The sequence below is a fragment of the Delphinapterus leucas genome, chromosome 1, assembly GCF_059928025.1.
Source record: "Delphinapterus leucas isolate spDelLeu-1000000601 "Yukka" chromosome 1, BTC_Dleu_Yukka2, whole genome shotgun sequence".
Classification (NCBI taxonomy): domain Eukaryota; kingdom Metazoa; phylum Chordata; class Mammalia; order Artiodactyla; family Monodontidae; genus Delphinapterus; species Delphinapterus leucas.
In genome coordinates this window covers 158,724,715-158,747,699 of record NC_143129.1, presented here as the reverse complement: position 1 = coordinate 158,747,699, position 22,985 = coordinate 158,724,715, and the positions used below count along the sequence as shown (strand labels likewise).

General features: G+C 45.0%; 1 protein-coding gene across 18 annotated transcripts in view; it reads left to right on the top strand.

The window, feature by feature from the left end:
- Positions 1-22,985, top strand: part of MACF1 (microtubule actin crosslinking factor 1) — a 327,589-nt gene that overhangs the window by 257,298 nt on the left and 47,306 nt on the right. For 17 of the 18 annotated variants that reach the window (XM_089895612.1, XM_089895677.1, XM_089895649.1 and 14 more), the window contains 6 exons: positions 16,072-16,233; positions 16,407-16,577; positions 17,212-17,378; positions 20,637-20,796; positions 21,142-21,468; positions 22,408-22,492. In XM_089895612.1, the coding sequence (XP_089751738.1) occupies positions 16,072-16,233; positions 16,407-16,577; positions 17,212-17,378; positions 20,637-20,796; positions 21,142-21,468; positions 22,408-22,492 (1,072 nt within the window). Of the gene's footprint in view, positions 1-4,312; positions 9,559-16,071; positions 16,234-16,406; positions 16,578-17,211; positions 17,379-20,636; positions 20,797-21,141; positions 21,469-22,407; positions 22,493-22,985 lie in introns of those variants that run through there. The other variant, XM_089895693.1, reaches the window with a different exon arrangement.

Here is a 22,985-nt window from a genome sequence, read left to right as displayed (position 1 = left end):
CTTTCCTTCCTCCCACTCTTCTGTTAGGCCTTTTCTCACTTACAAAGCCCTGTGCTTTTGTCATCACTACTGTCTTGGGGAGTGGCTAAAGAGGGATTAATACACTGTCTTTTGGAAAGTCTACAAGCAGGAAAGGGCTTACAGAGGTCATGAGAGTTCCTGAAGAGTGTGTGGAAAGTTTTCTCATGAGTTCAAAAATAACACGAGAACTCAAAGAGCATCAAAATCCTTAGTATCCCATTTAAAGCAAGCTTCACATCATGCTGCATTGCTTAATGAGCCACTCTGTAGCCATCTTTATGTAATAAAAGGATAGTAGTGATGGATGCCCAACAGGTTCAGACGAATACTGTGGAATTTCCACTTGCCACTAAATAAACGCTTGTGAAGTCTAGAGATCATAAGATGAAAGGCATTTTGTAAATTTTAAATGTGCAAGATCCAACCAGTCTTCTGTCCCCTCCTCTAGTCAGCACTAATCCTCCAAGAGAGAGAGGTGGATGAAAAGGCAGTATAGAATCTGAGGAAGTGTGGATCTAGGGCCTCCAGATTTTCCTAGGAGGCTGGTGGTTTAAAAGTCGGGAGCAGACAAAGGCAAAGTGCCAAGTCCAAAACTTGGAAAGGGAGCTGTGTTAGGGTGTGAGGAGACTCCACCTTGCTGTTTTAATTAGGAGACAGCAGGAAAGGCCAGGACTGTTCTTTCTTCCAAGTTCACCAAAGGAAAATCTGACACCAATTCTGTTCTTAGGAATTTTGAAATGAGTAGAGAATTCTTTGAACTCTGTAATCAACTAATTGGAAACTAATTTGAAATTTGGCATCAGCACAGATATTTGTGTTATAGGAAGGGGGGAAGCATCCAAAGGGGTGCTCCCTGTACTTCTCTTTTTAAAAGTTTACACACAGCATGTGAAATGAACAGATGCTTTTTTTTGTTGGAGCTGTCAGGGTAACAAGAAGTTGAAAGCTGTATCAGGTATTTATTTCAGTCACTGAGATGGCTATTGGCAGAGTTCCACATACCAAAACTAAGGAGAAACTCATGAACAGATTAAAAAAAAATAATAAGACATGGAGGAAAGAGACTTTGTGCCTCCTTTCCTTCTAAACACAAACTGATGATTTTACACAAGGAGCGAAGTACTTTTTGCGGGGGTGGAGGGGGCGGGATAATTGGCCAACTTTATGTAATCCTTTCCACAAGGCTGTGTTTGCATTTTGGGCTGTGTTTGAATTTTGGGGAGATTTATCTGTAATGGTCTCCTAATACACTAGTCAGAGAGTGTGACTTAAGCTGATAAGTAATTTGAATCTGAACTTCATAGTTGCTAAAATGCTCCACTTATTTATTTGTGTTATAATATGGAGCATTGGTGAGAGTGGTGAGAATAAGGTAGATAGGTGTGGGGAGGGATTAAGAAAAGACTGAACTGACTGGCACCTGCCTTGGTGAGGAAACAGGAAAGGAATTTCTGGCCATGAAGTTTGTGATTCCACATCAATATCATTCTTTATAATAGAATAACCACCCACTCTTAGTCCAGAGCCAGAATTGCTCAGATTCTTCCAACCAGAGGGCCCCTGGCACACTAAACAGTCTGTTATGATATCTCAACACATAAGTGAGTGTATTTGGCCAGGGAGATTTGCTAGTGAAATTGATCTTGCCTATCCTGGGTTTTTCCAGTTGTGCTTAATAATTAAAGGAAAATTAAAACCCAGATTCCCTGAAACGGAAAGTATCAGATCTGTAAGCTTATCAAGCCTTCCAGGCACATTGTGTTAGAGTTTGAAGGGACCTTAAAATTCATCTTGAGCAAACTGTTAGAGGAATTGTAAATCTCGTTCCCCAAATCTCTGCCAAGTGATTGCTTGAATTTCTGCTCAGACACCTCCAGGGTCAGAAAAGTCATCCCTTTAGGGGACACCCTATTCTTTGAACAGCTGTGAGAAAGCTCTTTGTTGGTTTGAAATCTGCCCTTGGATCTTAGTGTGCCAGCTTCAGTAGACATCCAGAACAAGCTAGCTTCCTCCCACTTCCCAGCCCTTTAGATACTTCATCATACTGCTTGGAAACTTCTCTAGGTCAAGCGTTCTTGGTTCTTTCTGCTGTTTGTTCCTCAGAGGACAGTGTTTCTAGTGTCTTGCAGTATAGGACCAGGAGGACTCAGGATTCTGGGGCAGCTCCTTTAACAGTTTTAGAACTAAAGAATATTCAAGTTAGAAAGGCTGTCAAGACACAATCTAGTCTGCACATCCTCCCTTTCAGTTACAGATAGAGTCTTCTGGATTTGAGTAGGCAGAAATTGATCAGCTTCAAAGTGAGAAATGAAGTGTAAGACATTTTGCCAGTCTTTTGGCTGCTTAATTCTGATCACAGGCTTCAGCTGACACCTCATTTTTGTCAAGGACCTCTCCGGCTCAAGTAAGCCTAAGGCTCAGCTCAGGGTTTCATTGCCAGATCTCCATACACCAACTACTGGCTTCACTTACTGTCTGTGTAAAGGACAGAAATAACTTTTCCGTAAGTTTTACCATCTGTATTGACCACTTGGTCAATTCAGTAATTTTAATAGACTTTTTTTCCTTCATAAAATCAGAAAATGACCATCACAAAGGGAGCCGCATATTACACCCCTTCAGATATGAAGCTGCCTCTGGTGGACAGTTTCGTGGGTTGCCCTTTGTACTTTCTTTGTTTAACGGTCACCAGATGACTAGATGGCTTTTCTTTTCTTTTTATAAATTTATTTATTTATTTTTGGCGACTTTGGGTCTTCGTTGCTGCGCACAGGCTTTTCTCTAGTTGCGGAGAGCAGGGACTACTCTTCGTTGCGGTGTGTGGGCTTCTCATTGCAGTGGCTTCTCTTGTTGTGGAGCACGGGCTCTAGGCGGACGGGCATCAGTAGTTGTGGCTCGCGGGGTTGTGGCTTGCGGACTCTAGAGCGCACGCTCAGTAGTTCTGACGCATGGGCTTAGTTGCTCCGCGGCGTGTGGGATCTTTCCGGACGAGGGCTCGAACCCGTGTCCCCTGCATTGGCCGACAGATTCTTAACCACTGCGCCACCAGGAAAGTCCTAGATGGCTTTTCTAAAAGCCAAAAAGCTGTGGACGGGATTGTGGGCCACTTTTCTCTAGTATTTTCCATCTTGAGACTTGAAATACCCATGCTTTTTAGCTGGCCCCAGGGAGCTCACGTTTCCTTGGATGTGCCCAGCAATAAAGGAGCCCAGGTATTTGGGCTTGGGGCACTGCTGCCAGCATCTCCACCGTCGCGCGGCCCCCCAATTCCCTACTCCTCAGTCATCAACACCATTCACATCTGTGGGCAAAGAAATCTTGGTGGGGGAATGGAACAAGACCTGACGTACGTGAGGCGCCGAAGAGAGAAGGTGCTGGAGTTTATCCAATAACTCGGTCCGAATTTAAGTGCCAGGTTTAAGGCTGGAGTGTTCTTGGGCCCGGCAGAGGCGCGCTAAAGGTGACATTGGAGGGACTAGGGACACCCCTTTGGCGGCAGAACCGAATCCGGGAGCGATGCGGGCGGCATCGCTACCCTGCCGGCAGATGGGGCCCAGAGTGGCCCTCGCCAGAGCCGGCTGGCTGGGGGGCGGCGGGAGCGCCCCTTCTGGGTTCGCTCGCCCTTGGGCTAGGAGCCCGGCGGGTTGGTACGCGGCGGGGGCAGCGGGGGCCCGGCCCCTGGCAGGAGGGCGGGGCTTTCCTTTGTCAGGGGATTTGCGCGGCGCGGCCGAGACTCACGCGGGTGTCGCTCCCCGCCCCTCGCCCTCTCGGGGGGCGGGGCTCTCCCTCCGGCCCGGCGGGGCGCGGTGGGTGTGGGCCTGTGAGCTGAGCGGCCGGCGCTGGGCTCCCTCGCCCGGAGCCGCGCAGAAGCCCCTCCTTCGGTGCCTCGGCTTCCAATCGCCTCCGCCGCCCCTCCCTCCCGCTCGGGCAGCTCCCCGTCGCGGCTCCGCCCCTGCCCTCCTCCCCTAGCTGTCCGCGTCGCGCTCCCCGGCGTCCAGTGGGGTTGCCCGGGCGGGGCGGCGCGGGGAAGGGGAGGGGAGCCTTCCGCCAGCCGAGCACTTCCAGCGAGCGGCGGGCGAGCGGGCCGCGCGGCGCGAGGGAGGAGGGCTCGCCCCCGCTCGGCCCGAGAGGAGCCTTTTGTTCCCAGCCAGAAGTTTGCATGCCGGGACCGTGACAGCTGCGGGCGGGGAGGACGGCGGGGCCGGCGGCGGCGGCGGAGAATAGAGGCGGCTGCTTGACATGCAGCCCGCGGCGCGGCGGCTGCGGGCCGGGGACTGGAGGCGGCGGGGGAGGCGGTGCCCACAGCATGCGGGACTCAGCGGCCGGAGGGACAAACTAACTTCCTGAGCGCGGGACCGGAGGCCGGCGCGGCCGGGAGCCACCTGCCAGCCTGCGGTGAGGCAACCCTGGCCCTCGGGGCTCGCGGCACGGCGCGGGGGAGCAGCGCTGAGCGAGCCCTTCCGAGTGACCCTCGGCCGCCGCTGCAGCCTGCCGGCCTCTGAAAGGCCCGGCGCCGGGCTCCACTCGCCTTGTTTGGCGGCCACGGCGCAGGGCTGTTCTGGGAGCCACAACAATGCCATGATGTTTTGGAGACAGGAAGCCCCAAGCTGGCCGCGAATGAAGGACTTCCTGTGTTTAAAGTTGCAGGAATATCCGCCGACCAGCCCAGTTCAAATGCAAACACCCGAAGTAGGGAGGACGAATGGCTAATTCAGACCAGCTGGACTCTCCAGGGCTGGAACTAAGGATAAAATGAAAGGAATTCCTAGGAGCTTGGGCCATACTTGAAGACCAGAGGGGCTGTGCCATTGTTATTAAAGGACACAATCGATATAAATCCTCTGCTTCCAACTCTGCTTGGGTGAGAAGTGAGTGGAACTAGATACTGAATAAGACTTGTCAATATCAGATGATTTTTTTAACTAAATTGGAAAGAGCAGTGCTCTTAAAAAAACAAAAAAGCCGTAGAAGGAATTATTTTGTTTGTTGAATACATTGTACCGTTTATTTGCCTGCAACTATGAGGCTGCTAACCTGTGAGGAAAAAGCTGTTCTTCTTAGAGCGTCTCTCAGAATGGTTTCAAAGTGGGACTTCCAGGCCTTTCTGGAGGGAAGTTCCAATTGGTGGTTTGAGGTTACGAACATGTAAAAGGATTTTTAACTTATGCAGAATGCATTTTGGGGGAACCCCTGAGAAACTTTTTAAAGGTTGATGGTTCATCTTGTTTGAAAAATATGGGTAAGCCACTCAGCAGGCCAGACTGTTTAAGGCAGAACCCCATCTGCCTGGGGAAAGGAGAGGAAGAGGATGGCTATATAGAGGATTGCTATGTTCCGCAGCGATCTATATATGATACAATGAGGATAAATGAACAAATTGACCAGGGGTCAAAGCTTAATCAGACTTCAAAAAGCACCATGGAAAAGATAGAAGGAAGTACTATATCCAGCAATGGTACATTGGGAGCAGCAGCTAATGTTTTTGAATCCAGAGCACCAGAAGGCAAAAAGTTGGATGAGAGAATAATATTTGATGCACTAAAGCTAAGCAGTGATGTGCAAAAGTCAGCACCTGTGCCACCCAGAAGGCGGCCAAATGCAGAACGCAAAGACAATGTTAACAGGAGATCATGGAAGTCCTTCATGCCACCGAATTTCCCAGAATTTGCGGAAAGGATGGAAGCTTCTCTCAGTGAGGTTTCCGAAGCTGGTGCTTCAAATCCTTGCTTGCAAGAGAAGAAGGAATCCAGTTCTGCATTAACAGAAAGTTCTGGTCATTTGGACCACAGGGAACCTCAGTCAGAGTCCGTAACTCTGGAACATGTGTCCAAATCCATAGGTATTCCAGAAGGGCAGGATGTGAAAACCTTAGGTGGAGATTGCCAAGACTTCAGATTTCAGCAGCACAGTGAGATCTCTCCCCGTGAATTCCAGCCTCTAGAGTCAGAAGCTGCAGCAGCAAGTGGTAACACAGATGTAACGCAGGAACACAGATTCTCAAGTGCAACCTGGCCCAGAGCCATGAAAAGTTTGGCTAAGGGAGGCTTTGGCGAGAAGCAGCACCCCCTTCAGGACACGGGTTGCACTGTAGAAATGCCACCTCTCTCCCCTTGCCTGAGTGAAGAGCTGTTGGATCCAGAGTTGCATATTCTCATAACCCCCAGCCTGAGAGAGAAAACAGAGTCTGAGCTAAAGTTTGAGGAGGATGAGCGATGGATCATGATGGAGGCTGAGGAGGAGTGGGAGGAAGAGAAACTGTCAGAGAGAGGAAAGACTTTTCTAATGGCAGATGAGGAAAAGAACAGCCTGGCAGATGTTTTCCAAGAAGGAGAGCAAGCAAACACTGTAGCAGTGGTGGAGGATGGAGCCGACTTCTCAGCTGCTGTCTTGGGGACTTTTGACCACCTAGCTCTTGGTCAGATCTGTTGTTCTGATGACCCACAGCCAGCTAAGAACCTTTTGGCGTCTGTTTTCAAGGATGCATCGCTTGAGTACAGTTGTGTCCTAACAGGTGAGAGTGCTGTAGGAGAACTGAGAAACAGAATTGCTCAGGGGCTAGAGGGTCTTGTTTCAGATTTAGAATGCACTGTTGGTCCTGCCGATTCAGAGCAGCTCTCTGACACAGATTCAGTGCAGATGTTTCTTGAACTTGAAAAGGAGTGTTTATGTGAAGAAGGAGTAACTCCTTTAGTTGAGCTGGAGACTCAAGCCTCTTCTGAAGGGCTGGCCCCATCCCAGGATGCAGAAAATTCACTTGTAATTAGTCATTTTCCAGGGGCTGCCTTAGAAAAGGAGCATGTAGGCCTTTTAAATGTAAGAGCAAAGGACTCTGATCCTGGGTTGGATTGTGACTATTTTAATGCCCTGGATTCTTCTCAGGTGCCTAATACTTTGGAACTTACTGCCTACTCTGATACCGTGAGGGACGCTTCCACTGTTAGTGAGGAGGAGGGTGAAAAAGTGCCTTTTAGCCCCGAGACTGCAGGGGAATTTAACTTTAGACACCCAGCTGATCTGGAGTCACCAGGAAAGCCAGACCCAGGAGGATTGTCCAACTCTGATCACAGGGCTTCTCGTGAAGAAAATGTATCAGGCTTTGAAGCCAAGCTGGCCAAAGAAAATGGCAGTTTGTCCCAGCTGGACTGTAGTGAAGTTGAGGGGAATGCTGAGGAGTGTGTGGACAGAGTCCCCCTCAGTTCTGCTGTTAGCTGTGAACTAATAGATGTTACCTCAGGATCTGAAGTAGAGGCGTTACCATATGATTCACATTTACTAACAGATGAGATTCATTGGGAAGGTGAGAAAGGAGCTGTTAATCAAGGAAATAACAGTCTGACTTCCTTGGGAGATGTGGACCTTTGTGAATTGTTGTCCGTGGAAGGAGCTTGTGATGAGGATGGTGACGCACAGGCACTGGGTTATGATGCCAGGCTGGAGGACCGAGCCCCAGCACATCTTCCTAGAGACCTCCCAGAGTGGGTCTCCCAGGATCTCCAGAGGAAGTCCCCAGAGTCAGAGATCCTGAGTCTGCACCTGCAGGTTGGAGGACTGGGACATAGCAGAGATGGAGTGGAAACTGTGAATGACCTAAAGCCCAAGCTGAATGTGGCCTCATTGGAGGGAGGGGAAACAGAAATGAGAGATTCAGATTCATTGCTAAATATCCTTCTGGAGGAACAAGTTACCAAGGCTAGTAATACGGAACCAGTTTTGGAGGAATGGATACCCATCCCACAGAAGCCTGACCCAACTGCTGCAGTGCCCACTGTAGAAGAAGATGCCCTAGATGCTGCAGTGCCTGCCCCAGAGGGAACTGCTGTAGCTGCTCTTACAGTGCCCTTCCCAGAGGAGGGTATACCTGTTGTTCCAGTGGCTACCATGGAGGCACATGTCCCAGCTGCTGCAGTATCAGCCACAGAGAGGGCTGCTGCCCCAGCTGTTGCAGTGCCTGCTCCTGAGGGGACTGCTCCACCTGCTTCAGTGGCCATCACAGAGGAGGATGTACTAGCTGTTGCAGAATCCTCCCTGGAGGGGACTGCTCCAGCTGCTGCATTGCCCACCCCAGAGGAGCCTGCTGCCCCAGCTGCTGCAGTGCCCACCACAGGGGAGCTTGCAGCTCCCACTACTGTGGTGCCCACCCCAGAGGAGCCTGCCGCCCCAGCTGCTGCAGTGCCCACCCGAGAGGAGCCTGCAGCTCCCACTGCTGTGGTGCCCACCCCAGAGGAGGCTGCCACCCCAGTTGCTGCAGTGCCCACCCCAGGGGAGTTTGCAGCCCTAGCTGCTGCAGTGTGCACCCCAGAGGAGTCTCTAGCCCCAGCTGCTGCAGTGCCCACCCCAGGGGAGTTTGCAGCCCTAGCTGCTACAGTGTCCACCCCAGAGGAGCCTGCTGCCCCAGCTGCTGCAGTGCCCACCCCAGGGGAGTTTGCAGCCCCAGCTGCTGCAGTGTCCACGCCAGAGGAGCCTGCCGCCCCCACTACTGCAGTGCCCACCCCAGGGGAGCCTGCCATCCCCGCTGCTGCAGTGCCCACCCCAGTGGAGCCTGCCGCACCCGCTGCTGCAGTGCCCACCCCAGGGGAGCCTGCCGCCCCAGCTGCTGCAGTACCCACCCCAGGGGAGCCTGCAGCCCCAGCTGCTGCAGTGCCCACCCCAGGGGAGCCTGCCGCCCCAGCTGCTGCAGTGCCCACCCCAGGGGAGCCTGCCGCCCCAGCTGCTGCAGTGCCCACCCCAGGGGAGTTTGCAGCCCTGCCTGCTGCAGTGCCCACCCCAGGGGAGTTTGCAGCCCTGCCTGCTGCAGTGCCCACCCCAGTGGAGCCTGCCGCACCCGCTGCTGCAGTGCCCACCCCAGGGGAGCCTGCCGCCCCAGCTGCTGCAGTACCCACCCCAGGGGAGCCTGCAGCCCCAGCTGCTGCAGTGCCCACCCCAGGGGAGCCTGCCGCCCCAGCTGCTGCAGTGCCCACCCCAGGGGAGCCTGCCGCCCCAGCTGCTGCAGTGCCCACCCCAGGGGAGTTTGCAGCCCTGCCTGCTGCAGTGTCCACCCCAGGGGAGTCTGCAGCCCCGGCTGATGCAGTGCCCACCCCAGGGGAGTTTGCAGCCCTAGCTGCTGCAGTGTCCACCCCGGAGGAGCCTGCCGCCCCAGCTGCTGCAGTGCCCACCCCAGGGGAGCCTGCAGCCCCAGCTGCTGCAGTGCCCACCCCAGGGGAGCCTGCAGCCCCAGCTGCTGCAGTGCCCACCCCAGGGGAGCCTGCTGCCCCTACTACTGCAGTGCCCACCCCAGGGGAGCCTGCTGCCCCGGCTGCTGCAGTGCCTGCTGTGGAGGAAGTGTTCCCTGCTGGCGTACCCTTCCAGGGAGATACTGCCCGTACTGACTCAGTGCCTGTCTTAGAAGAACGAAGTCCTGTTCTAGAGGAGGCTTCCCCTGCTGGAATGTGGATCAAGGAGGACCTTGATTCCCCAGCATTTGGAGTGAAAGAGGTGACTGGCACAGTGCTGCATGGGAAAGTGCCTCTGGCTGCAGTTGATGGATTAAATTCAAATGAGGTAATTGTTGCTCATGTTGTTGGGGAAGGATCTGGAGAGTAAAGTGAGGTTTGAAAGTTCTCTGACTTGGTGGTGATTAGAAAGGGCACAGATTGTTCTTTCTTTGGTTCCCTTTGGGGTGTCTGGGCTTTTTTGGTGTTTTTATTGAGTTTATGGGGAAAATGTGTTTTTATCTGCTGAAAAACTTCATAATTCAGACTCTCTCATTGTTTTTAATTCAGACATAAGCAAAACCCAAAGAAAACAGGGATGTAAACAGTTTTTGGCTTACATTTTGAAAAAGATTATTAACAAGAAAGTGTGATTCTGCTTTTGAATTTTACAATAAGCATGTTCTTTCCTAAATCAAGAGGCTGCTTATTCATCGGTGATGTCAGCAGTCAGGTAGAGGCTAGAATGTAGACTTTGGAGTGAGACCTGGAGTACTTTGTAACCACTCTGAGACAGTTAAATGTCCTGAGGCTCCAGTTTCTTCATTTGTTAAGGCAGAAGAACCCTATGAGGGTTGTGAGGATAAAATGAGATAATCCATTCAACGCACCAAACATAAAAGATTTCAATTACTATCAATATGCTCCCCCCCTTTCCCTTTCTATCTATCTATCTATTTATTTATTTGTTTATGGCTGCGTTAGGTCTTTGTTGATGCTCACGGGCTTTCTCTAGTTGCGGCGAGCGGGAGCTACTCTTCATTGTGGTGCGCAGGCTTCTCATTGTGGTGGCTTCTCTTGTCGTGGAGCAGGGGCTCTAGGCGCGCGGGCTTCAGTAATTGTGGCACATGGGCTCAGTAGTTGTGGCTTGCGGGCTCTAGAGCGCAGGCTCAGTAGCTGTGGCGCAGGGGCTTAGTTGCTCCACGGCATGTGGGATCTTCCTGGACCAGGGCTCGTGTCTCCTGCATTGCCAGGTGGATTCTTAACCACTGAGCCACCAGGGAAGCCCCCCCACCCTTTCCCTTTCAAATAGATATGTTGGTTAGTTGAAAGAATTCACCAAGGCGGGTTGGAGGAAAGCCATATATAGATGTGTGAATAACAGTTTTTTAATACAAATGTGTGTTTTTAAAAGCCTAATAAGGCACAATAATATTTATGAAAAAGAGGCATTTTAGTCATCTTGTCAAACTTTGTATCCTGAAGCAGTCACTTTTCCTTTCCTGGACCTCTTGTTTCTTAATCCATAAAATGAGAATTGGGCTGATGTCCTCCTGGGTCTCTCTTAGCTCCGGGATTTTGAGATTCCTGATGTTAGAAAACAGAATGTGTTGTGAACCCTCTTCCCAGGTTTCCTATCCTTGAGCATTCTTAGTCAAAGGATTTTGAGAGTGGCAGCTTTCTGCAGTTCACTGTCCTGTCGTCATTTGGTCGCTGGTAAGCAGTGAAGGAGTTAGAAGTTTAGTCAAATACAGTCAGGGGTTACTGACTGAGGAGGTGGTTTTGATTTTACACCATCCCCGGGACCCAAAACAGTGCCTTCTTCATAATATGCCTTCCCTGTTGCGAGTGGATGAATATTAATCTCCTGAATATCCATGGATGCTGCAAGAAAGATGGGTTCACCCCATTGCAGAACCTTTCAGGGCAGCCTTAGCTGGAGGACCAATTAAACATGCAGCTGCCAGCAATGAAAAATCGTCTTGATTGTAGGCTATAAGCCGACAACTGTGCCACAGATCCTCCTGCTTAGCTGAGTGATGGTAGTGTCACCTGGGCTTCACCAGTTATTTTTGTAATTAGGCATCCCATCAAATTAGAATGCATCACCTTTCAGATTGAGGGATTTGATTCAGTTTTCTGAGTTTTACTGAATTTGGGATTGACACTAAGATCCCAGCAACCTATCCAAAGTCACCAGCATTCTTGATTATACAGAATATTTCTAGTATAAAGCCTACAGCAATAATCAATGAAATATAGGGATTACATTATAAAGAGCCAGTCAGATCTGCATAAAGGAAGAATATTCAGAGAAACCCTTAATATCAGTCTCTGGGATCTCTGTTTCCCCATCTACAGAATGAGTAGGTGGGGCTAGGTAATCTCTAAGGATCCTTCCAGCTACAGGAGGTTGTCATTTTATGAAATATTGCCTGATATAAATGACAGGAGAAGGAAATAGTAGCCCAGCTGCAAAATCTATGATTTGAAATGAACTGCTTTAGATCCTCTGCATGTGTATGTACAAATGTATACTTGTATACATGGTTAAAATAGATATAAGCTTTCCAGTTGCAATGACAAGAAGGTTTGATAGAGGAAACAAAAGGCCAGAACTTGCTTGCTATTTCTGTAGTGGGATCCTAGGCCCACTAAGAACAATATGTGGTTATTTAAGCCCTCTCCTCATGTATAGACTTCCTTAGTCTTATTTCCAGTCGTTGGTTCAATGGAACAAATAAGCAAAAATGACACAAATACATGGTTACAAATGTGGCAAATGCTTTGAATAAAAAATAAAGGTTATGATGAGAAACAATAGGGGTATTTAACTTCAATTGTGGTGTCAAGGAAGGAATTTTAAAACGAAAACCTGAAGGATAAGTTATTTAGTTACTTAGAGAGTCAGAGGGAAGAGCATTCCAGACAAAGGAAATGGTAACTGGGAAGAGCTTGGCATGTTAGAGCTAAAAGAAAGCCAAGTGGCTTGACCACAGTGAGCAAGGGTTCCGCAAGAGTGCCTTGCAGTAAACCTGGAGAGTTAGGAAGGGGCCAGATGATGCAGGGGCTGAGAAAGAAGTCCTCAAAAGGATTTCTACCTTAAGAGCCGTAAGAAGCTATTGAAGATTTTAAGTAGGGGAGTGAAATGATTTCATTTACGTTTTTTAAAAGATGGCTCTCAGCTTAAAGATAGAGAAAACTGGTTCACACTGACAATAAACATTCTCAACATTATCTGGGGTTTATAAATCTCAGATTTCTTTTGTCTTATATTTGTTAGTTCGTATTATGATTATTGACATGGAATACAGAAAACACAGAGTGGTTTGCAACTTAAAAAAATAAATCACACTGGCTACTGTGTTTAGAGTGGATTGCAGGGGATCAAGGACAGAGTAAAGAAGCCTGCTAGATTACTGCAATTGTCCAGGTGGCTTGGACTAGAGAGATGTCAGTGGATTTGAAGACAATTGGATGGATCTAAGATACAGTTTGGAGGCAGAATCAATAAGACCTGATAATGGCTTTCATATTGGGAGGGAGTGAGGGGGAGTTATCAAGGATGGCTTCTAGTTCTGGTTTGCACAACTGAGTGGATGGGTGTTGGAGGGTGGAGGGAACAAAAAGTACTCATTAAACCGAGAAGGCATCTTGAGACCAAAAAAGGAGGCAGGTAGCTCCATATAATCAATGGATCAGTTTATTATAGGGTAACTTACTGTCAGGGTAGGATTAGACAGACAACTCGAAGCATTCGCAGCTGCGCTCTGCCCCGCCCAGGGGGCCACTGGGACAATTCTGCAGTTAACCTAGGGTTTGGGGTTTATGGGGTGGGGGCAGCAGGTGCTTGGAAACAGGACGTGCATTCCTAAGTCAAGATTTATGAATGGGTACTAGTCTCATGGGCGCCAGGAATATATGTCAGCGAAGGTTTTCATCATTGTTTGGGGACTAACAGAGCATAGGGGCTACTGGGTCCTGATGATTATTAAACAATATCTATTATCTACAAAGCCCGTGACAACAGAGAAGTGATTTACTGTACGTTACAGTCCTGGGTTGCGTCAGCAAAAGGACGGGAGAAGCTCTAAAGGCCCAAAATGGCGTCAGTTATGCTCACAGCCATACAATGGGGGCAGTAGTAAATTGCTTAGGGAAGAACAGACTTGGGGAAGAGGAAATTAGCAGGTTCGATTTTGGAATGGTTAAGTTCAAGATGCCTGTGATTCATTTGTGTGGCAATATTAAGCAAGTAGTTGGATATCCAGATTTGAAATTCAAAAGATACATATAAATTTTAGAGTGATGAGCATTTATCATGGTAAGTATTTAAAGCCGTAGGAATGGATAGAATTGCCTAGAGGAGAGTGTGGAATGAGAAGAGGGCTCAGGACTGACATGCTACTCTTATCCCTACCCACAAAGGCTAACATTTGGAGATGTAGAAGAGGAAGCGGGCAAAGGACATCAAAAAAGGATCAGTCAGGATGAAAACTGGGAGACTGTGGTGTTACCAGAGATAAAAGCATTTGAAGAAGTTCTTTGGGAAGTTTTCTGTTTTATGTCCCTGTTGCATCTTACGGCCTTGCAATAATTTTTACTAGTGTTCTGCTCTGGGAAATGTCTGCCAGCACTGGTTAGTTAATAACATGGCACAGTCCCACTGAAATAGTAAGGAGTAGGAATTTAATGTACCTTAAAAGCACTGGTTTTGCACAACAGCTTTATTTGGGAGTTGAGAGAAAAGGAGCAAGTGCTTTCAAATTTACTTTCTTTAACATTCTGTTCACTGGTGTTCAGTATAAATATTTAAACAGTACTTAGTATCTAGAGGCACTTTCATATATTTTTTAACTTCTGGGGAAAAAAATGAGACAAATACCCATTCCCTGTCAACTTAATCCATAGAGTGGGCATGGGAAATGAAGTAACCTCTAATGCTTCTATGTGAAATGTTCACGAACAAAGTAAATCCAGATTTTAAGAAAAGAATTTGCTGTGTTATATGAAAGAGATTGTTAAGCTATTTAAATTTTATTTTTGCTTTTCTGTGTCATTTACATTGATAGCCCATAGAGCTTCTTGCCAGGAGAGGAGGTGTTCTCTGTGTTGCCCAATACATTAGGCCCTAGCCACACGTGGCTGTTGACCCGATGAAATGTGGCTAGTGTGGTTGAGGAACTGAATTTCTAGTTAAAGAGCCACAAGTAGCTGTTGGCTACCATATTGGCACAACAGAGAAAGAATTAAATGTCAGTCATAGCATGAGACAGGATTTAATTACTGAGTAAAAGGGGGCTCTTCGGTGTGGACTTGACATCTTCTCTCTGTACCTTAGGCATTTCTGCTTTCTTTGCCTTTCCAACCCCTGCCCCACAGCCATTTTGTTGCACTCAAGCAGCTTAAGCCGTGGGAGTTGTTTTTCCCCCCTCTGCTCTGATTTTTCTGCAGTGAAAACATCTTTAACACAAAATAGAATCATAGCACTTGCTTTCTCTGGAAACCATGCTGTCGGAGTAACAGTCATTTTTAACTGAACTGCCTTGTAGTGTTGCCTAACAAAATACGGTGTAGTCGGATTATAGTGTAAAATGAAGCCCACTGGTGAGTACCTGTATAACCTTCCTTTTTCAGTGTGCCCTGGAGCCTTTCCTCCCTGGTGACTCACTTGTTCAGCCACAGACCACTCTTGCTAGAATCAGTTTCCTAATCCTAGTGTGATCTGTGGTCTCACATAGGCCAAAATTAGTCTAACCCAAACTTATAATTTTCTTTCACATTTATTTTTGTCCTCTTCGATTTTCTGTCATTCTTTGGCTTTAATAGGCTCACCTGTCTCACTGAAACTGAAGGAACTTTTTATGGAAGAGAAAAGAATGGAAATAGATCTAGACTAGTGGAAATATGGCTCATTTTATCCTCTGATAATTGAGAGAAATCTGATCTTAGGGACGAATATTTATCTCGTTCTTTTCCTTAATACCATTAGAGTGGCAAAAGTTCTGTTCTCTTGTGATCTTTGTTTCCTTTTAGAAAGTTCCAAGTAATAATGGACCTTGGCTGTATTAGAAAGAAACATTCACACTGCTTGTTACACTTGTTCATATTGTTTTAAAATTCCATTGTTTCATGGTGAACATGGATATATAGTATCATTATTTTAAAAATATTTTATGTATACCTGCATCTTACTCAGAGTAGGTGCCTGAAGTTGTTAAGGACATCTCCCAGTATTACTGGCCCATTTCCCTTTGTAATCAGAAGAATACTATTTCAAGATTATTGGCCGTGTGTGGTCTATGGCCTTGGAACAGAATGGAGTTAAATAGCCACAGGGGGATTAAGCTATGAGGTTGGTGTTCTTCACACCATTAATATGTTTTGGCTAATTGAGTTATTAGTCCAAGTCAGAGAAGAGCATTGCATGTATCAGTGGTCAATTAAAGCTATTCCCCAAGGTATTTTTAATCTTAAATACTAGTCAGTCTTCCCTTTTAGGACTGATAATGCATCACACTTTCATGATATCTTGAGGCTGGTGCTGCTTTTATTCTCTATAGCTTTTTGCATTAAAAATTAAGAAGATTAAAAAACAAACAAAAACAAACCATGAGTCATTGAGTTAAATGCCTAAGTAGTGCTGTTACTCTCTGTAATTACTTGTCCATAAGAGAATGTATATATTGAAATATGAAACCACGTTTCCTTGATACTTTCCTGTACAAATGGCTTGTTTTCTCTTGTTATTCCTGGCCCTCCCTTGTTAAATCATAAATCTCCCAAGAATAACCAGTCACTGTGTGGTGTAGAGGATCTCATTGCCTTTAGATTAAATCTTCTTTGGCTTACAATTATCTAGATGTTTCAGAAAGAACAGGTGGATCCTCTTCAGTTGAAACTACAGCAGGTGAATGGACTCGGCCAGGGTTTGATCCAGAGTGCCGGAAAAAACTGTGATGTGCAGGGTTTGGAACATGACATGGAAGAGATCAACGCTCGGTGGAACACATTGAATAAAAAGGTGAGTATACTGGGGATGGAGGGCAGAGGAAAGAGACATTGCAATCTCTGGTTTCCCTGGCACCTGAATGCAAATAAAAATTTGCAGTTCCAGTCTGTAGTTACAAAAAGGGGTGAGTAGTCATTTAAAAGCTCTCTCCTTTCTCGTAATGAACCTCCATGTCTGTGATACAGGTTGCACAAAGAATCGCACAACTCCAGGAGGCTTTGTTGCATTGTGGGAAGTTCCAAGATGCCTTGGAGCCGTTGCTCAGCTGGTTGGCAGACACTGAGGAGCTCATAGCCAATCAGAAACCCCCATCTGCTGAGTATAAAGTGGTGAAAGCACAGATCCAAGAACAGAAGGTAAGTGAGAATGTTGGGGCAGTGAACTGTAACAGCCGTAGGGAATGACAGACAACACATTTGCTTATGGTTTCAGGAGCATATTCAGGAGTTTTAGTGGAATCCTAACCTACCTTGTGTGATCCAGAAAAGAAAGACAGAAATTGATTTTCATCATCTTACTTTATAATCTCCTAGATTACCATGACATGTATTGAACTGAACCATTTTGCTTGTTCACTTATCCTATTTCAGTGTTTCAGTCACCACTTTATCTTAAGAGGTTTTTAGTGTTTTTTGGGTCAGCAATATTTAAATAATGTATATCATGTATAAGGTTCTATCTATATATGTATATATTTTTGGTTTAATTTCTATTACAGTGCCTTTTTCTCCTGGTTCAAACTAAGTTCCCTATCAGTCACATAATGATAGTCACTGCTCCATTTAAAACCCTAAGTGTATGAAAAGTTTATATGGGTGGTAGGAATTATATCTCATGTTCTTGCCTTAGGATGAAAAAAAAAAACTTCATTATTCAATTAAACTTAGGGCTCAGTGGGGTGAGGTTTTGGATTTTGTTTGTTTTCCTTGTTTCAGATTTTAAAGTGACCCCATGTTATCACTTTTCATTCCTTTTAAACATGTACATCAGTTGCTCCAGCGGCTCCTAGATGATCGAAAGGCCACAGTAGACATGCTTCAAGCAGAAGGAGGCAGAATAGCCCAGGCAGCTGAGCGGGCTGATAGAGAGAAGATCACTGGGCAGTTGGAGAGTCTTGAAAGTAGATGGACAGGACTACTCAGGAAGGCAGCAGCCAGGTAAAGCCACTGGGGTTTTGAGGAATATAGGTCCGAGGCGGTTTCTGACTTGTATCACTGAGGTGCTCTAAAAGCCCCTGGATGATTCATACAGTGCTTTGGTAGGTGTTTAACGGCTTTTGTCTTGAAGAGAGATAAGTTTTTAGAGGTGATCCTCATAACCAGAGTAACTCAGGAAATGAGCCTCAGCTACTCCATAAATTTCTGAGACCTGGAAGACTCATTGCTCTTTGGTGGTGTTCTGTTGCAATACAATCTTGGTTCCAAACAGCAGACGCAGACTCCTACAATCCAGCCAAGTTATTTTCTGAGTTTTGGAAACAGATTTTTTCCATTCATATTTATAAATAATGTTTTCGATACTTGGAATTGAAATTTATCATGTTCTTTTCTGTTAGCTTATCCTAATATTAGATGTTCTTACATCTAGGAGCTAGTCTGTGGTTCTGTTAAATGAGCATTCAAGAGATGCATGGACTTTCTTCACTAAATGGCCACAAGACAGGCAGTATACTTTTCTCCTCCAAGGAAGTGCTTTCTCTTTCCATAGCTATAAGTTAGCCCAGTGTCACTTGAGCTTTTAATAAGTCACACCATGTCTTTACTTTTACCTTATACTGTTCTCAGTTTTAAAAATAAATGATAACTAATCAGAAATCAGGTTGAGAGTTGTAGAGCTGATCATGTATTATCTAGGTAGCCACGGGCCGTCTTCAGATAACCTCCTCTTCAGTCTCTTTACTTCTACCCATCCGTGGCTTGCTTATTTCTTATCTGAGCTACAAAGTATTTGCTTGCTCCACGTTAGTGGGAGAAACAAATGAAAGGATTCAACTTATTTTCATTTCCAAATTGCACCACTTTTCTTCTGTCTCTCCATCCATTTCCACTAATAAATAGCACCATTAACCTTCCAGTTTCCTAGGCTTAAAACCTCAACCTCATTTTTTACCCTTTTTATCCCCCCTGCTTTGTGTCCCATATCTATCAGGATGCTAAATTCTGTCCATTTCACTTCTACAGTGTCTTTCCTTTCTGTCCATTTCTCTAATTCCCACTCGCCTCAGTTCATGACTTACAAACTCTCACTTGGGCTAGTTCTCATGAGGTAGCTCACCTGATCATCACTCTACTGCTGCTTACCCTCAGGCCTTCCCCTCTTTGCACGCTCAGAGACATTTAATGACTCCCTGTTGCCTATAAAATAAAGTCTCTTTCATCCAGCATTCAAAGCCCTCTACTGTTTGGCCCTAACCTACCTTTCTTAGTTTCCACTATTCTCATTCCTTGTGGGCACAGTAAACCGTATTCGGTTCTTCAGTATCTTCTGTCAGTTCCCTAATTCTGTCTTTGCTGATGGTGTTGCATCTTCCATGAAATACTTCTGTTCATCTCCCCTGCTTTTATGAAGGTTTTCTTTATTCCCCAAGCATAGAACAATTTCACTTTCCTCTTAACTGCCATAACTCATCATCTGTACCTTGTATTATGGTCATTAGTTTATGTACTTATCTCCTAGATCCTTAAGCTCACTGAAGTCATGGTTTGTTCCTAATGTATCTTTTTATGACTCTTTCCTTCTACCCTACTTGCTTCCATCCTCCTAGTCTAACACAGTTTCTGAGCCAATATTTTAAAGAGAAATACCAAGAGCAGTGTCATTTGTTGTAGACATCCTAAAGACTTTTGTTTAGATTCTTTAATATTGGATTTTGATGCCTCTGAATTATTTTAGCTCTTCTCTTTGCTACCCCAAATCCTATTACATTGATTTCTTCAAACTTTCAGATTCCAAAATCAGAGGTGAGTAAGAAAGACATAGAAATTAGGGGCAATTTTTTTAAGAATGAAATTTTTTAAATTTAGAATTTAAAAAAGAACAGGTACGTATATATGTATAACTGAATCACTTTGTTGTACACCTGAAACTAACACAACATTGTTACTCAACTATACTCCAGTATGAAATATAATATTTTATTCTTTTTTTTAAAAAGAATAAAATCTATAAGCAGGTCATTAACCAATTAAAATAACCCACCAAGCAATATTTTAAAAATGAAATTCTTGATTAATAATATTTAAGATTATATGTTTTAGTTGTATTATTAATTCAAGATGTATTTTGCAAGTGGACATAAACTAAGAAAGGAAGTTCTGTACTTTATATTGACATTTAAAAATAGCATCTAGAAATATATTTTTCTTTATACTCGAGCATAATTAAATTTCCAGATAATTAAGATGGCAGATCTTTATGTTAAATCATTTCTTATTAAGATAAGTTTGTCCAGAATAGGTGTTCAGTGAAGGTTTTCTGAAATAAAAGTCACATGCTTCCAGGGCCTTTTCAGATGACATAGCACTGAGTCTGTTTTTAATGCTCCAACGTCATCGTCATGGCCTTTGATTGTTAATCTGTGTGCTCATGCAGTTCTGCGGTGGTTTTTCTGTCTGTTGCTTATTAGGCTGCCTCCAGCATTCAGGCTTCCTCTCTCCTTTTGTAATTTGCTGATTTTAATCTGCAGGGTATTTGAAATCCAAGCTAAGTGTGGATGTTACATTAAATAAGATTTAAGATTCCAGATTTAAGATTCCATTTATAAAGTCCATAGATCTTTTGGCTGCTGTTTGCCTTGGCAAATTCAGCTAGTTTGAGGTCATTTTTTGCCTTGAATCAGAATTCAAAGTTATGCTCTGGGGCTTGAAATTACTAGAAGCCTGACTGGATTGGGGGAGATAGGAAGGGGGGTTCTCATTCATAGCTTGGTCTGCCTTTGCTCTTCAAATGCTCTCTCTTCTCTTCACTCACAAGTGAAGGTAGCAGTGATGGGGAAAGAGAAATGAAAACTGATGTTTTTTTTTTACTCCTTTAAACTTTATTTTGGTCACCTTTACAGAGGATGCACGTACCACATCCAATAGGAGAAAGAGTAGTATAAGGTCTGATTATAATCCTCATTGTACTATTGCTACCCAGTGGGCGACCTGGACAGATCTTTCTTTAAGCCTTCAGGGTTGTTTTTCTCTTTTGTAATAGTGGGATAATTCTGCCTACCTTACAAGGGCATGACAGAGTCAAAATAAGGTACTGCTTATGAAAGCCTTTAAAACAGCAAAGTGCTGTTTATGTGTGTTCTGTTTACTATTGATATTTCAAATGTGCCTCATTGAGGTTGGTCTTTTACTGAATATAGTTCTATTATCAGTCTTAATGTGACTTTTTGCCTGAGCAGCTTGTTCTATATATTTGTGTAGGCAAAAACAGCTGGAAGATATCCTGGTTCTGGCCAAACAATTCCATGAGACAGCTGAGCCTATTTCTGACTTCTTATCTGCCACGGAGAAAAAGCTCGCTAACTCAGAGCCTGTTGGCACTCAGGCCGCCAAAGTACAGCAGCAGATAGTTCGCCACAAGGTAGGAGGTGGTTACGGTAAATGGAGACACAGAACTGGGACCAGAAAGCCTAGAAAACTGCCCGCAGCATTCTGTAAGATGTGTTTTGGGGGGGGGGGTTAATAAGTTTAATTCAAAATATGGTCCAGTGATTAATTGGACTAGTCACGTTCTTGAAGTAAAAATAGAAATGGCCTAAGAGGCTGCTATCAGGAAAAGCAGCTTTTGTTCTCTGTTTTTATGTTATTTTTGCCCTTCAGTAGGTGAACTTTTATATTATTATTATATCATTTGTGATTCATTGTTTCATGTCTACTTTTCATTTATTTTGTTTCTGTTATTCATTTTTTCCATCTGGATTTCCAGGCTCTGGAGGAAGAAATAGAAAGCCATGCAACAGATGTGCACCAGGCAGTCAAAATTGGGCAGTCCCTCTCCTCCCTGACATGTTCTGCAGAGCAGGGTGTACTGTCTGAAAAGCTAGACTCATTGCAGGCCCGATTCAGTGAGATTCAAGACCGGTGCTGTCGGAAAGCAGCCCTGCTTGAACAAGCACTGTCTAACGCTAGGCTGTTCGGGGAGGATGAGGTGGAGGTGCTCAACTGGCTGGCTGAGGTTGAGGACAAGCTCAGTTCAGTGTTCGTAAAGGATTACAGACAGGATGTCCTGCAGAAGCAGCATGCTGACCACCTGGTATTCGTGTTTTCCATTCTTATCATGTTACTAAGTTATTTTGTAATTTTGATTCATGTTTCTCTTCATTTCTCTCTCTTTTTTTAAATTCCAAACATTTCAACTTTATTTTATACACAAGTGCATAGTTACAGACTGGACTAATCTATTTTTTGATGATTTACATGGAAATACTTGTACTTAACAGACTGAATCAATAATCCTAGAAGATGATCCAGAATGTAATCGGGCCATCTCAATTCCAGCTCATGTTTTACATCATCAAGGAATTATCATTCAGTTTCCACTTGAGCAGTTATGTGAAAGAATGTTCTGTAACAAAACCAGATTACCTAAATAGAGTGCCTAGGGTTTTTTAATGGTTCTAGAATTTATATACTCAAATTCCAGGGATTCTGTGTCATCTGAGTAGAAACAACAATTTGCCCCTTTTTGTTTTCGTTTTTGTGACATTTCCTTGGGGATGGTAAAAATCAGCAAAGCAGTTTTTTGGTTTTAATAATCTTAGATTCTTCTGCTTCGTTGACTTCAGATATTGAGAGTTTTTAACCAGGATCCTGATTTAAGTCAGCCCGTTCTTGCTGACTTTCTTCTGTTGAACTTTCCGCCTTATTCTTTATTTTGGACATAGTAGACATTTTTGCTGAATTCTACTTCTACCTTTCTTGGGTTCACGTTTGGTACCAATAGATTAGTAAAGTGGATTTAGTCCTAAATCTCTTCTCATCAAAGGAAAGTTTGCCTATAAGTAGCTGATTTCATTGTTTTGAGTAATTAAAGAAGGGGGTAACCAAAGAGAAAATGAAGGAATCAAATATCTCATGTTTAAACTGAACTGGTATTGATCTCTTTACTTGAAGTTTGGTCTCTTAAAGGGCTCACATTTCTTTCCCTTTGTTGTGCCATAGTTTTAGGATTAATGGTATTCTTTCCTTTCAGGCTTTAAATGAAGAAATTGTTAATAGAAAGAAGAATGTAGATCAAGCTATTAAAAATGGCCAGGCTCTTCTAAAACAAACCACAGGTACTTTGAAAAGTGCATCTCTTAGCACCTCTGTGGTCCCACAATTACATCAGCACCCTGCAGTAGCCACTTCTCTTTGCAGATAGGAGGAGCTTAGTACTCACTAAGATTGTATTACCACGTGCTCCCAAGTGACGGGCAGCTTGGGTTCCTATTTCCTGCTCAATTTTTGAAAACTAAAACACTGTTGTCTCAGATCTGGTTATAGATGAAGGCTCCCCCTGCCCTCCAATATGGTGAATGCCAGCATTTACTGAAAGGTGCTGAGAATGTGTAGGAACACCTGCAGTCAAACTCAGATCTTAATAATCTCAGAAGTCACTTCTTCTATTGATTGAAGGTGTATTTCCCACCTCCCTTAGTGTGGGATGCTAGGTGAAACCACTGCCATAGGGAGAGAGCATCTATAAAAGTTGAGCTCTGATTTGAAGAAAGGGGGTTAAGAGGGCTCCCTCATATCCTATTAAATGTGAATAATTGTGTGCTGTCTCCC